This window comes from Typopeltis vanoorti, chromosome 4 (genome assembly GCF_054136105.1).
Source record: "Typopeltis vanoorti isolate ZY-2024b chromosome 4, IOZ_Tvanoo_1.0, whole genome shotgun sequence".
Classification (NCBI taxonomy): domain Eukaryota; kingdom Metazoa; phylum Arthropoda; class Arachnida; order Uropygi; family Thelyphonidae; genus Typopeltis; species Typopeltis vanoorti.
The window spans coordinates 33,128,042-33,145,208 of record NC_143552.1 but is presented as its reverse complement, the minus strand read 5'-3'; the positions used below and the strand labels follow the sequence as shown (position 1 = coordinate 33,145,208).

At 36.6% G+C, this 17,167-nt stretch overlaps 1 protein-coding gene across 1 annotated transcript in view; it reads right to left on the bottom strand.

Annotated features, from left to right (window-relative positions):
• LOC150107210 (coiled-coil domain-containing protein 149) overlaps positions 1-17,167 on the bottom strand; it is a 182,645-nt gene that overhangs the window by 148,749 nt on the left and 16,729 nt on the right. The window contains exon 2 of the mRNA XM_090391693.1: positions 11,542-11,700. Coding sequence (XP_090247819.1) covers positions 11,542-11,700 — 159 coding nt within the window. The remainder of the gene's footprint in view (positions 1-11,541; positions 11,701-17,167) is intronic.

The following is a 17,167-nucleotide window of genomic DNA, read 5'->3' as shown; positions in this document are numbered from 1 at the left end:
ACATTCCAATACTCCTTAAATGTATATAATGCCATCAAAGGATAAGAAAGCATAGATGTTCTTACCTCTAACTGCTTCTCAAATCTCTAATCTTATGTTGTCCAATGATGTCAAAACCAAGGATATTAACTTGAAGAGAGGGCTCATGTTTATTATTGTTAAAGAAGAAATAAAAGAAAGAAGAGATCTGGTAGTCTGATGAATATACTGTGGCAAGGCATTCTCACCTTGAAGGCAAAGAGACCTCCATAGCTTACTTCATATCAAGTACTAAATTTAGTACTAGTAAAGATTCGGAAAAAAAAAAAAAATCTAAACTGAGAAGAAAGAGAAAGAAAGTCACCTAGTCAAGGAAAGGAAAATCTCACACCACAGTAGTGCCTGAAGTGAAAATGAAGATACTGTACTAATGAATCAGTTCCAGCAGAAATAAATTGCCATTTGTATTTAGGAATTTTAATTAGTAATTTTAATCCCATTCAGATAATAAGCCAGTGAACATAAGTGACGGTAAGGCCAAAATGGCTTCATCTTCTCACCCCCGCCCCTCCACCATTACCTAGAAGGGGATTAGAAGCAAAATTCAATGTGTGATGACCAGGCAACCTCAGGTGTGAGTTGTGTAAAGAGAGAATGAAACAAACCCAAGAGGCACCAATCTGTGATCCCACAACTATCCAAAGTATCAAAACTGAAGTTGATACTTACTCAGACAAACAAAAATATTATAGAGGGACAGTGGCGGCACATCCATATGAGCTGCAGGGCTGCATTGAATGCAGCTCCAGCGTTGGGTATACTAGCCAGTACTACTTGCTAGTATACTCAATGCTGGAACTGCATTCAATGCAGCCCTTATGGACAAGCCACCACTGCAGAGAGAGTGGTGAGAAATCACTAGCAAGTCTAGCCAAACATGGCATTCAGAATGTGAGATTGTTAGGTGAGACACTTGAAAGGATAGCTCTTACTAGTGGAAGCAAGATCAATGACAGAAGTTATATTCCCATAAACAAGTAGCAAAATATTGTATCACTATACCATTATCATGGATAAGTGATACATACTTGTAGCAAATTTCTTACCAGATCAGAAAAAAAAATTATATTCTTATTTCATTTTGATAATTGCTGACACATGTATAAAAAATAAGAATTCCTTAAACTCCAGTATATTTTATTATACATTACATCAAAATCATCAGGAAGAGAAAATTGGTTAATAACATTCAAAACATGAGCCACAAACATAGGGTCACATGGAATTTTTCATATGGCCTGCCTGGTTGGCCAAGATGTTAGCATATCTGATCTCCAGCAAAAAACTGCAGGTTTGAATCCTGCTGTGAGCATGGATGTTTGTAATTGTCTGTGGAAATACTAGTGGTGGTGGCAGGCAGTAGATGGCGTTGGTGTGGTTGTGGTTAGAATGAGCTGTAGAGTAGACAGAATTGTAGAGTAGGTGCTCTCCCCTGATGAGTCTTTGTACTCCCTGGAAGTGTCATATAATAATAATATCTTGGTCACAGCTTAGTTAACAAAAAAATGCACTTATTATTATCAACATTTCAACACTCAAATGATTATAATGTCATCAGAAGATGGCATTATATACATTTTCTTTGCCCTAACCCAGAAGAAGCCATAAGTATCTGTGACAAAAATAGCTGATTTTCATTTTCATTTCTACATTGCTGTGATCAAATAAATCCAATGTACACTGCTTGGAAAGAAATTAACAGGACATATTTTCCACAAGCATACGATAGCGATTAATGGGAATTTTAGGCTGCATGTAATGAGGTCCTGGACTATTATAAATATAAATTAAAGATACCAAGAAATTATATACTTGGTTTAATCCTTTATACAAGTGATATACAACTTCACATCGCTTTCTTAGTATAACATAATGCAAAGCATATCTTCTTGTGGACATGTATAATGCATTATCGGAAGGGTCACTACCCAGACTGGTTTTGACCTTTATTGAGGTTTCATCAATGGGAGCCAGACCCAGAGTAGATACCAAGGTTGAAGTAATGCAGAAGTCATATTTTTATATACGAGTTGCCAAAAGGTATCACACCTTATTATTAAAATACTCTGGATTAGAGACAGTTAGTTGCTGAAAGTTTTTTCACTTGGTTATACCATAAATTAAAGATACCAAGAAATTATATACTTTGCATTAGATGCAAGGAGATGTGCTTTGCATTATAGGATACTAAGACAAGTGATGTGAAGTCATACCACCTTTATCACGAGTTGCCCTAGTCCTGAAAATACTTCAGGTGCAAACTTTGTTTGCTTACACTTGGATAAAGGATTAAACCAAGTATATAATTTCTTGGTATGTTTTACTTATAGCATAACCAAATGAAAAAAACTTTCATTTGGTTATACTAACTATCTCTAATCCAGAGTATTTTAATAATAAGGTGTAACACCTTTTGACAACTTGTATATAAAAATATGACTTCTGCATTATTTCAACCTTGGTATCACCTCTGGCTCCCACTGATGAGACCAAGGTTGAAATAATTTATAGTATAACCAAGTGAAAAAACTTTCAACAAAGTCCAGGACTGTTGCAGGGCAGATGTCCCTTGAACTCACCTAACACTCCTGTTCATTCCATAGATGTTCAATAGGGTTAAGGATCAAGACTCTGTGGAGGCCCAGACAAGTGTGGTAATGTTCATGTAACAGCAGCAGCCTTATGACATGGTGCATGTCTTGCTGAAAGAGACAATGGTAATTCCATAGAAATGCCACAAAGCAGGAAACATTGCATTGTCCAGAATGTTCAGATACATACCTCTCAGAGTTCAGTGTTCGTGGCACCACAAACAGAGGTCCGAGGCTAAAACCAGAAAAAACAGGCCCATACCATCATACCACTACCACCACTTCTGAATTTCATAGATGGGGGTTATACTAACTGCCAAACCCATCCATCTGCTTAGTAGAGGGTGTAATGTGATTTGTCACTCCATAACACAGCTTTCGAAGCTTCCACATCTCACCGTACATGCTCTTTGCACCACATGCATATTGCGGTGCTAACATGAAAACCTGTTTTAAGCCTTGGTTCTGAACGGTTTTTTTTTGTGCATATTCATGTTCCAGTCAATGGCCAGAACACCGAATTCAACCTGCCGGCCAAAGAATGGTGGTTCATATATATTATCCTTCATAACACCTTACAGTTTGGTGAGTGTTGTGGGTTGTCCACTGCTGGTAGCACTTGTAGTTGACTTCCTGCACATCCATCTCTTTATGGTATCACTGACCGCTGACCTGGGATGGCCCAATTTGTCAACAACTAACACCTTTGGTACTTATCATAGCCTCTGCAGTGCGCAATTGGAAGAACAGCAGAACATTGCGACCTTCAATTGGAAAATACCTGGGTTCAATTCTTGCCGTGACGAGGGAAATCCTTATATGGGCTATTTAAAATGAAGGTGAGTTAGCCAGTCTCATACAGAGGTAGCAGGGTTTTTTCCTGCCAGAAACTCGGATTTTTCATCCTGCATACAGACAAATTGGCCTTCAGAACACATGCAATTTACAGACAAAAAATACTGTTGTTGGTCCTGATAAGTGGTAGATGGCATTGATGGTAGTAGTGTCATAGTAAGAGAATTAAGTAGTAAGTAGTAGTGGAGAGGGTGAGATGTATTTAGTGAAGTAGAGTCAAGTGCCCTCCAGTGATGAGTCCTTGGACTCCCTGGAGGTGTCAGGTAATAATAATAATATGCTTTTCCAAAATCAATAAAGCTTAAATAAAGATCCTTATGATATTCTCCATGATTTGTTGACTATCACTCTTTTGTCACCTGCCTCTGTGTCCAAAGCATACAAAAGCAGTTAACAAAAACAATATCAGCAATGTAGAATGTTAATAAAGGCATGTAATCTGCAGAGTTTGGTGAAAAGAAGATAAAGGCGTGATATCGATAAGATATTAAGCTGCTGAAAGATATTTAGATATTTACTGGATGATATGATAGAGATTATTTGAATGGCAGAAGAAAGGGAGGAAGGGCTGTTCCAGGAAGTTGTGAAAGGGAGTTGCAAGTAAGACAGTAAGAAGTCACTTTTTTGGCATGGAGAATGGTAGGAGGAAGATAGAATGCATTTGCCTGAGAGGATGCTGAGAATACAGTCTGCAAGTGAGTTTAAAGGTGGTATAACAGAATAAAATTTTGGTCAAGTCCTACAATTGTCAGTCAATCTTTTCAGCACTCAAATGGATATCTGGAAATGGGGCACTCACAGAAGAATGAGAACTGAATACCGGGTCAAAAGTCGGTCAATTCTTCAAGTTCCTCACAGATTATGTGGGGATGTGCTCCCAGTTATAGTTCTAACTCTTAAGTGACCTCCTATAATGGCAATGCATCTCTCATTGCTTTTTAAATTTAAATCAGAAAGTAAGGTAAAATAAAAGTAGCTAAAAATACATAGAAATAGTGGATACTAACATTTGGCTTTGAAATAATGTTGAATCTTTACTAACTATGTAATTATATGGAAATTACATAGTTATTTCTATGTAATTTACGTTGCCAAACTGAACCCATATAGCTCTTTCTTTATTAATTACTTTTCCACACTAACCAAGAATTCACTTGTGAAAAATACATTTCCTCGAAATTGGATTTCTTTAATACTGAATGAGAGTTTTTTTCTCTCTTAAGCTTTCTGTCTGCTCTCTGAAAAGAACAGCATGCAAGTGAGCAGCATGTCTGCCACCTCACCAAGAGAGGACTTGGCTTGGTGGCAATACTTGCTTCAGGATATGCTGGGTTGAGGTTTAGATTGGTGAATGGGTGGAGTGTAGACAATCATAGAGATCCAGTTTTGGAGCTACTTGAAATGTGACCTTTTAGGTCACTGACAAGTTTTTGGAATTGGCAATTTGAACAACTGAATTGCCTGGTCTCTGAAGAAAACCACCATTTCAAAACAGCTGTCGGGCCAGTGAAACCTTTATCAAATGCACTAATAAAAGATTAATATGGGTAACAGTCATGTTCTTTTAAGTAGTGCAACCTAAGGCAACTGCAATGCCGAGGATTGTATTCTCATAAGCGCTCTGGTCAAAATTATGAAACTTTCATAGATTCTACAAACATTTGGCTTTGAAATAATGTTGGATCTTTAATATCCACTATTTCTATGTAATTTACATTGCCAAAATGAAGCCATATGGTTCTTCATTAAGTAGCTAAACATAGTTATTTTTATGAATAAATGTAAATCTTAAAAAATACAAGTGATACAGTGAAATGAGAGAAGACTTAATGGTGAGTCAGCAAGAGGTATATGAGGAGTTAAGTATGCTAGATAAGGCAATAGGACTTGATGACACATCACAACGTGTCTTAAGGGAATTCCAAGGAATTAGCATCAACCTTGACCTACCTGTTTAACAAGATCTTGCAACAGCACAAGTCTCAATGGAAGGAAGGCAAAACTATTCCACTTCGCAAAAAGTGGTGATAAGGCTAAGGAAACAAATTACAGGTGGAGCTGTATATCTGGTGTTGTAGTTACAGCATTGGAGAGGCTGGTGAGAAATAGGATAAAAAAGTAGGTTGATAACAGTGGTATTCTTTGTGCTTGTCAGCATGGGTTTGTTAAAGGGAAATCGTGTTTTGCCAACTTGCTAATGTACTATAAAAAGGTGGCGAATATAATGGACAAGAGAGAGAGAGAGAGATGCATACAGTGGTACACTTAGATTTTGCTAATGTCTTTGATAGATTACCTCACCATGCCAAAAGTTGGTAACTAAACTGCAACAGATGGAACTGGATGACAGACTAGTGAGTTGGAAAGGTGACTGGCTATCAGATATATATCAGAAAGCTGTATATGAGTGGGAGGTAGATACTATCTAGAAAGAGGAAAGTCACTAGTGGTGTGCCACAGGAATCTGTTCTGGGACAACTGCTATTTAACTTGTATATTAATGATATTGAGTTGGATTTAACTGGTAATATATAATTGTTTGCAGATGAGGCTGGATCTTATATTGATCAAGTTTTGAATCATCATTACATTGATAAGACCCCATGGAGTCAAAGACTCATCTAGAAGGTCTCTTTTCTCATACAGAGAGCTCATCATACCATGATGTAAAATCATACTGTGCCTTAAACAGATTCAAATTCTCTGCAGACACTGTGCTCTCAGGCAATGCATTCCAATCATTCAAACTCTCCATGCAAAAAACCTGCTTCTCACACCGTTCTTATACAGCTTCCGGATACAACCTCTTGTTCTCCCACCCTTTCATGAAAAACATCTTCAACATTAAATTCAACCTTTCTTCATATTCAACACTCCAGAGATCAGAATCTATTTTAGTCAATAATCACTGGACCCTCTCCAACATCTCTTCACTCTTTTGAAAACAGTGTCATCAACGTGCGCACAGTAGTCCATATGCGGCCAAATCAGAGCCTTATACAATGGAACCAGAATCTTCTTATTCATACATGTCAATGTCATCAGCAATATTTCCAGAATTTGTTCTGTTGTCTTCACAATTTTGGCAATATGTCCTCTAAATTTCAGATCCTTATCCATCATCATCCCAAGATCTCTTATTTCCTCCATCTCCAAAAACATATCTCCACCAAGAGTAAATTCTATATCCCATATTTATTTTCCAAATTTTAAAACCTTACATTTCACAACATTGAACCTGCATCTACACTCCCATGCCCATTAATCAGTCTATTCAAGTCTTGTACGGCAAGAACATCTGCTCTACTCCTCATAGTTCATCCCAACTTTGCATCATTTGAATATCCTTATTAAATTCTTCCCCAGTATCATTAACATATAAGTTAAACAGCAATGGCCCTAAAACAGACTCCCCGAGGCACACCATTAGTGACTTTCCTCTTATGAGATATTGTTCCCCCCCATACACAGTTTCTTGATACCTATCAGACAGCCAATCTCCAATTCAATGCACTAGTCTAATATCCAATCTGAACCACTATAGTTTGACTATCAACTTATCATGCAGTAATCTATCTAAACCTTTGCAAAGTCGAAGTATACTACTGTGTATCCATCTTCCACATTGATGCTACTGTCACCTTATTGTAAAAAGTAAGTAGATTACTAAAACATGACTCCCTTTAGCAAATCCTGCTGTCCATCAAAGATAATACCATTGTTGTCAACCCAATTCTGGATCCTGATTCTCACCAGCTCTCCAACATTAACAACAACACCTGACACCTGACCTATAATTTCATAAAGGAGGTAATAGAAGCAGTACAATCTTGCCTTCTGTCCACTACTTTGGAACTTGACCCAATGTAAAACTCATATTAAACAAATATGTATAGCTTGGCACATGGTGATATATCAAGTTTGCTTAATTCCCCATATTCCTCTTCCTCACTCACTCAGTCTTTCCTTATCATCATTCACTGCTCTCAAACTCTCCATAATGTCACATGCACAAGGATGAAAAACCTTTATGAACTGCTCATTAAATATCTCAACTGTTTCCTGCATAGTATTGGCCCTTATACCATTTTCTCCAATCAATGCCATCCTACCATAAATGTTCTTTTTTGTTGTTGTTGTTGTTGTTTTTTTGCTGGCTACACATCAAAAGAACTTCCTAGGATTTTTTTGGGGATTTATTAGCTGACTGCTGCTCATACTGAACTTTTGATACCTTTACTAATCAAGTCACATTCTTTGCCTGTTCTTTGTATTCCTCATGGAGTTAATTATTACCACTCCTCTTATGTTGCCTCCATAACGCCTTTTTTTCCCTGTATTACACACTTAATCTCTTCATTCATCGATTTTACAGCCTTATTTAATCTTCTGATCTTTGGAATATATTTAGACATTACTTCTACTAGATAATTCTTGAATATCACCCAACTGCTCAGTCCATACCACAGCTGCTTGCTGTCTCCTGAGCTTCTCATAATCACCAGCCTTGCAGGTAATCACTTCATGGTCACTCTCACCAACTGGAGGGAGATTTGACACCTTATATATAATTTATTTTATTTATTCATTCATATGGAGTTTCCTCCCTTTTCTCTCCCCCATCCCTATTGGGGCGAGTTGAGCCCCCTCATGGGGGGGGTTAAGTATTTATGGCTGTAGATCCGTGTGTTCATGGGGCTGGTTTGCCTGCTTGTGGGATGAAAAACCCCAGATAAACCGGGGGGGGGACCCTGCTGTCCACGCCAAAGGCTAACTTGGCTATGGCTGAGTAAGCTCCTCATGTCAGCGATGGGATCGAACCCAGGACACTCCTTCCCCAGGCATATGGTTGCGAAGCGCATAGCCACTAGGCTAACTGCACAGACCTTATATATATATAATAACGTCCTCTGATGAGATAATCAAATCCAACGTCCTCAATCTTCCTGTTGCCCTCTGGTACTGTCTGAGGTAGTTGTTCCTCAAAAACTTAAGAAAGTCATTTTCTTTACTTCCAGTTGCTATCTTGTCATCCCAATCTATATTGCCCTAATTAAAATTACTTATAATGATCATCCTTTTCCTATTTGATTGGCTAATTTGCTTATACATTTCCTGGTCACTACCCTCCACATTACCAGGTCTATAGCAACATCCAATGAAGTATTTCATTCTATTCACCTCTACCTCCATAGTGCCACAAAACCACTACTTCCTCCTTGCATCTCTACCTTGTATGGACATTACTCTTTTTCTATTATCAATAGAACTTCAACTCCCTTTTTACCCTTTCTATCTTTACAAAATACATCATACCCTTCCATCTCTATTCCTGTTAGGATGTCATCCTCATTCAACCATGTCTTACTTGTTCCAATTTTTGGGTGAATGAACTCAATCAATGCAACCCTTCTAGCATTCATATACAAACATAACAGCTCATTCCTGGATCTATAACAAGTTTCACTGATACCACTTATATGTTACTTCTCCAAACCCTCCTTGAGCCATTTCCATTTCTCCTTACTCATCCCAGAACCATCTTCAAATAGAACTCTTTTCCCTACATTCCAGTTCATTCCCTTCTTCTCTTTTTTTTATTTTCATTTTTTTTATCTACACACACACACACATGCACATCGTTTTGGAGCATCAATGCTTCTTATACTGTGTTCCCCTCTCTGCCCTGAGTTTATCTGATGAAGAATCAAGTAGATATTGTAACCTTATAGGAGGACTTGAATAGACTGTATGAGTAGGTGGTATGGAAATGTCAATGCAATGTTGCAAAGTGTAGGTTCTGAAATTTAGTAGGCAACAATGGGATGCAAAGTACACACTTGGCAGAGAAATTCTGGAGGATGCTAAGGAGATAAGAGACCTTGAAGTGGTGGTGGACAGGAATCTGAAGTTCAGAGGTCACATTGCACAAGTTGTGAAGACATCAAATCAGACTCTGGCAATGAAGCACAAGACCTTAACTTACAGAAATAAAGAAGTTCTGATTTCATTGTATAAGGTCATGAACAGGCCTTCCATGGATTATTGTGCCCAGATTTGATCTCCTGGTTTTCATGGTGATGAGAATATAGTGAAGAGAGTCCAGAAAAGACTGACTAAAGTCATAACTGGTGTTTGGGATGACAAACTGAGGGAATGCAGTTTACAAAGCTTTGTGAATAGGAGGAAGAGAGGGGATATGATCGAGACATTTAAGTTAGTAAAGGATTGTTACTAGATTAACATGAAAAAAAATTTTTCACAGAATGGAAAGAGGGTGTGAGCAGGGGCATAAGGAGCAGGTTCTTTGCATCGAGATGGGTTAGCGAGTAGAATTCATTTTCCTGACAATGTGGTGAATGCAGATACATTGTATGAATTTAAATCATGGTTTGATGGGCTTTGTGAGTAGCAATGGTTGTCTCACACGATGAGTCTTCCTTGACTCCATGGAGGGCTGGTGTTAACAATGATAATAATCTCTCAAAAAAAGTTAAAACTTCAGTTAATCACATCCTTGAATAGATCACATATCAACTGATTTCTGAATTGTTCTATTAGGGATATTTGCTGGTTTTCTTCAAGAATTATTGTATCCTAGTAGTGATCGAAGATATGTTGTTTCAAAGCTACTGATGACATTAACTATTTAGTGAGCAATGATGTTCCATGTCTGGGAACCATATGTAAATATGGCTTAACTAGCAGTTTTGTACAGACAAATTGTCCAAAACAGATTGAGTTCCCTAATTATGGATTTAAGGCAATTAATGTATCCAGCTTGCCATTGCTTTGCTGCATCCTATAAGGGCAAGTATTTATGCCTATAGATCTGTGTGCTCATGGGGCCAGATTGTCTATTTTGAGGAAAGAAAAACTCGAATTTCCGGAAGAAAAATCCTCTACCTCTGAAAACACCTGACTGAAAAGTTTCCTCATGGCATAGACAGGATTTGAACCTGAGTCCTTCCAACAAAAGAACTCATCTAATCCAACTGGGCTACAGAGGCTTTCAAGATATTAGTTTGGCTTTAAAAGATTAGAAGAGCTTTGTGCTTCCTTTTCACTATGTCAGTAAGAACCAAGGTACTGAAAATCATTTACTTCTTCAAGAGTGTGGTAATTTAGCCTAATATCTTCTAGTATTCTGTTCTTTAGGACTTTAGTTTTACTGTAGTTGATGACTGCCAACCCAATCAGTGCTGCAATTTTACATAAATTATCTAGGTGGCTTTGGGCAGTCTGAATGTTAGAATCAATTGGCACAAAATCATCTGCCAAGCAGAGACTGCTTGTGTGGGTTTGTTCTGCTGAAATTATTTCAATCTTTGAGAGTTATTCTGTAACTCGATTAATTATTCCTGCATGGTAATTGCGGTATGGTTCTGTTATTGCTTTCATTATTTTCAAGAGCATGCCATAATAACAGAGAATTCTGAACATCCTTATTTAATATATGCACTTCATAATCAATTTATTAACAGTCTATATAAAAATACACATACCAAAAAATAAAAGCTACATGAAAGTTCATAACTGTCTTGAATGTCTTATTTAAAATTATATTTTATACTGACCATCTGTTTGTGCAATATAAAATATAATTTTGAATAAAACATTCAAGATGGTTACTTGCTTTAGAAAGCCATCATGATCTGCTACTATGGGCATCAATACAAAAACAGAAATTACAGTTTAAAACATAGCAAAAGAAATTAATGTAAGGTTTTCACAATAGGTCAAATAGTTAAGAATTAACTGACTATACATAATAAAGCATGTAATGAAATAAATTTTAAATAATACATAATGAAATATATTGAATTATTAAATTAAATTCATAATTTAATATATTTATTTCATTACATATTATTTCAAATTTATTTCATTATGTAATTTATCATGTATAGTCTGTTCACTATGTCTTACAATTACAGTTGCATTAACAAGCAAATAGTTAATATAGATAGCTATTTCAGCATTAAACTTGATCTTGCACATAAGCTACTTATTTGATAATTTGATGCAATAAAATGAATTTACAACATCCACTTACCCAACCTTCTACTCTTCTTTTTAGAGCACTATAACGTTCTCTTAGTTGATCAGCCATTAGCTTGTATTGGTCTCGCTCACTACGATACTGGTCTAATTCACGACTAAGAATAAGCACTGCCTCTGTTTTACTTTCAAGCTTGCACTTCAAAATGTTGTACTGAAAAGAAGAAATATTTAAAGGATAGTAAACACCTTACTTATCTTAACATTGAGAGAGAGAGAGTGAGTGTGTGTGTTTTGTTAGTTTTATCATATCCAGATTCTGGAAAATGTGATGTAATAAGATAAATGCCAGCTGGCAGCAGATATATCAGCAATTTGCCAGTAATTTGCACAATGGTCAATAATCAATGCATGTTCTTTTAGAAAACTTAGGCTAGCTATACAAACTGTTCAGCACTGCTATACGCACTTTGTTTGTAACATGAACTTGCAAAAACTAAATAAATGTGAAAGTGTCTACTTCCATGATTCTTTTGTTTCTGATAGGTTTCAGAAGTTTCACATATTCATAATAGCTCCTTTAAGAGCAAGCAGTACACAAATAAGCAACTTCTGCCAAGCCCTAAGATGATATATCTGCATCATAACTGCAAAAGCCATCTGAAGTACATGACAACATAAATTACTTTGTTGATGTAAATGTTTTCCTGGTTACTTATTTAACATTCAGTGAGAAGTATGTTACCATACTTCTCACTGAATTCAATCACTGACACACACATCATGACACACTCTGGCAATCCACTCACCACTCCCCAATCAAAAAATCTAGTCCTTGTGCCATTGGTAACCATATTCTTTGTAATACCCTGTTCTCTTCCTTCTTGTTATGCACTGAAAACTTACTCTGTAGTATCTCATATTTCTATCATATCCCTGCTCTTTTCCACCTATGAACAAAATTTTGCAACCCACAAACCATACATCTATCATGGAGAATTCCATATATCACTATTCTGGTCAGTCACCTCTGGATCCTCTTTGCCACTTCCTCATCCTCCAGGAACCTAGGGGAAAAACCGTGTACACAGTAATCCAGATGTGGCAGCATCAAAGCCTTATCAAAAGGAATAACCTCCTTATCTCTGTCAGTGTATTCTTCAACATCCGGGTAATCTGATGAGCTATTCTGGGTATGTCTGAAATACAGCTTCTAAATTTTAATTCCTTGTCCACAATTACCACTAAATCTCTAGCCTCATCAACTTTCTGGGGTTCAATTCCATCAATGTAGTACAAAACATTTCCATCCCAAAGCATAAACATGAAAAATCTAACACTGTGCTATGTTAAAATGAAAAAGATGAGGAAGCTAAATGATGTACAAAACTACTTCAACATGACTTTACACAGAATACTGGTATGCTAATATTCCAATAATTAGGTAAAAAAATAATATAGAAATCAAATATTAATGCCGAAATTGAGAAACTGCTCTTTTTTTTTCCCCAAGAATAGATTGGTTGGATGATTAGTATAAAGCAATATATGGTAGTAACCAAAGAGAGAATGGAGATGACTAATGACATGCCATAGGATTAGTTCTTTGTACATTTCTTTTTAATTTATATACATGTAAGTTACCTTTGTAGTCCTGTGGAAATGGCATTTGTATTCACAGTACCACACTGTCTAAAGATTCCTTATAAGTTCAATTTTATCTAGTTGCTGAACTATAAGTTTTCTGAGCCTTTCTTCAGCCAGTTCACAAGTCAGTTGATCTCTGGAATGGGCATGTAGGGTTTTTCTTTCCAGCAACTTGGGTTTCTAACTCTGCATCTCAAACAACTGACTGTAGAGCTCACACTATTACAGACAATAACATAAAAGTTATGGTTCAGGGGAACGAGATGGTGGAAGTTATCAATCATTCTCTCTCTCTCTCTCTCCACCCCTCTGAAGTCTGATTCATTGATAGCTTGGAACCCAGCTGTCTTCAAAAAGTTGTCAGGGCTCAAGGAGCTCCATCTACTTCCTTTGGGAAATAAAAGACAGAGAGGATTTATTTTATTTTTTATACAGGTAGCTGATTCAAAACTTGAATGCCGAGGATGACATAGTGGCATTTCACAGTGCTTTGAATTCATCAAACTGCGAGGTCAGAAACAGGAGTGCAACTTTAACGCATCTATGTACAAAGTTATGTATGTTAGTGAGGGTAAATGAAGGATTATATTAATGAATAGAAAACAGGCAAGCAAGGCAAAAGATTTGTTTATGCTAATGGATGGCATGCTGAAATATAATCATCACATAAGATTTACAACTCTAATGAGAAGATTTCTGATCTGGTTTCATCTTCAAGGTAGCAGGAAGATAAAATCAGATCACAAAAATCAGGAAGAGAGAGAGAGAGAAAGCAAAGACATGTCAATGAATATCAGAATTATGGAACACTTCTTGTGAAGTTAATGAGGAATGCCAACTGAAGAATCTCAGTTGCAAGAATAATAGAAGTGAGAGCTAAAATGTAGAATATGCTTTGGAGGATTATTGCATTAGCACTTTTTTAAGTTTGTTTTAAGGTACTTTTTTTTAAAGCACACATAAAAGTTGTGCAGGAAATTAGTGAGGAAAGAGTTATAATTGGTTTTTAAACAACACAGGTGATGAAAAGTTGGAACAAACTGCTTGAGTGGGCAGATAAAAAGAAAAAAAAGATATATATATATATATATATATATTAATTTTAAATTAATATAATAAAATTAATTTTAAAAAAATCTTAAAAATTTGCATAACACACACACACACACACACACACACACATATATATATATATATGTAAAAAGTTTTTTTAACTTGGGTATATTATGTATTCAAGATACCAAGTGATTTTATATAAACTTGGATTTAATCCTATTTCTCAAGTAAGCAAACAGACGAGAAAGTCAAGTTTGCACCTGCAAGTAGTGCAAGTCCATGGTAACTCATGGCAGTGCCAGTCAAGGCAACTCGTGGTAAAGATCTAATCACTTTTCTTAATATTTTCCCCTTAATATAAAGCACATCCCCTTGCGGAAATGTATGACGCTAAACATTAAAGGCAATGGTCACTACCCATACCAGTTTTGACCTTTATTGAGGTCTCGTCAGTGGGAGCCAGACCTGAAAATGCTAAGGATGAAGTAATGCAGAGCTCATATGTATTTTACCAAAATAAGTTGTCACAAGGCACTTTGACTTTATAAATATAAAATCTCAGGATGAGAGATAGATGTAGAAAGTTTTTTAACTTTGGTATATTATGTATTCAAGTTACCAAGTAATTTTATTAAACTTGGTTTTAATCCTATTTCAAAAGTAAGCAAACAGACAAGAAAGTCAAGTTTGCACCGGCAAGTAGTGCAAGTCCAAGGCAACTCATGGTAGTACCAGTCGAGGCAACTCGTGGTAAAGGTGGATAAAGCTCTGATCACTTTTCTTAGTATTTTCCCCTTAATGTAAAGCACATCGTTATGTGGAGAAGTATGATGCTAAACAATAAAGGCAATGGTCACTACCCATACCCCAAGTTAAAAAACTTTCTACATCTATCTCTCATCATAAGATTTTATATTTATAAGGTCAAAGCACCTTGTGGCAACTTGTTTTGGTAAAATACATATGAGCTCTGCATTACTTCATCCTTAGCATTTTCAGGTCTGGCTCCCACTGACAAGACCTCAATAAAGGTCGAAAACCAGTATGGGTAGTGACCATTGCCTTTAATGTTTAGCATCATACATCTCCGCAAGGGGACGTACTTTACATTAAGGGGAAAATACTAAGAAAAGTAATCAGAGCTTTATCCACCTTTACCACGAGTTGCTTCGACTGATACTACCATGAGTTGCCTTGGACTTGCACTACTTGCAGGCACAACTTGACTTTCTTGTCTGTTTGCTTACTTGGGATTTTATATAAACTTGGGATTAAAACCAAGTTTATATAAAATTACTTGGTATCTTGAATATATATATATATATATATATATATATATGTTAAAGATACCAAGCTATTTTAAACCTGGTTTTACTCCATTTCCCAAGTAAGCCAACACACAAATAAGTCAAGTTTGCACCTGCACGTAATGCAAGTCTAGCTGACCCTGCAGGTAGTGCAAGACCAAGATAACTCATGGTAAAAGTAGAATAAGCTCTGATCACTAATCTTAATATTTACCCATAATGCAAAGCACATCTCCTGGAGGAGATGTATGATGCTTTGTATTAAAGGCAAGGAGCCACTACCCAGACCGGTTTTGACCTTTATTGAGGTCTCATCAGTGGGAACCAGGCTAGAATTATCAAGATTTTAGTAATACAGAGCTTATAAGTATTTTACCAGAACAAGTTACCATAAGGTGTTTTAACCTTATTAAATAAAAATCTCAGGAGGAGATATAAATGTAGAAAGTATTTTACCTTGTGTATATTAAATGTTAAAGATACCAAGCTATTTTAAACCTGGTTTTACTCCATTTCCCAAGTAAGCCAACACACAAATAAGTCAAGTTTGTGCCTGCATGTAATGCAAGTCTAGCTGACCCTGCAGGTAGTGCAAGAACAAGATAATTCATGGTAAAAGTAGAATAAGCTCTGATCACTAATCTTATATTGGTCTTGCACTACCTGCAGGGTCAGCTAGACTTGCATTAAGTGCAGGCGCAAACTTGACTTATTTGTGTGTTGGCTTACTTGGGAAATGGAGTAAAACCAGGTTTAAAATAGCTTGGTATCTTTAACATTTAATATACCCAAGGTAAAATACTTTCTACATATAAAAGATGCAGCTGGTTAAATGAATACAGTAATCTCTTGAAGATCCATTCATCATCCTGCACTCAATTATCCAATCCTCAAATAGACTGGCATTGGACAGGCCACAAGATCATTTACACTACTCAGTGCCTTAAATATTGATTTTCATATTATCCTTCAATGGGGCGAAGACAACCTATCATGTTCAATGCCACCAAAACAGAGTCTCACCTTTTTTTTTTCTTTTTTTTTTTGCAAAAAAGATCTTAGCTCGCCTCCCTCAGTAACACACAAATCACCAGACAAGAAAAGATCTCTGCTTGGACTAACATTTGCCTCCAGTCTCTCCTAGAGGCAAATGTTACATCGCATTAATAGCCTCCTCAGCTTTCAAGAAACTAGCCATTATCTTTCATTCAAAAGGCTATTTTACATTGAACCAACTTACAGATTTACTTCAATCTCTATCTCACTGACACAGTGTTTCAGCACTGTGCCTTTGCTGGAAATACCTGCATATGATAATATGCAGGTACTTCCATGGTTACTGCTCCAGTGAATTAACAACTATCATTCCTTCCCTTTCAGTTGTACCTGTTAATACAAGAGCAGCTACTACCCAGCATCCCTTTACTGTGCAACTGCAAACATGCTGAATCCTGCTTTTCCTCTTTTATTCTGTCCACCTCTGTCTTCTGGAAGAGCCTTCTTCATGAAGTATTCCCAAACAATTACAACTTGAAGCTCTTCTTCTATCTCAATCATCTGCACCCCACATATGGCATTGATGTGATTATAGGTCTAGACCTCTTCTGTATGGAATCAATATATATATATATATATATATACACACACGCATATAAAAGAGCCACCTATTAG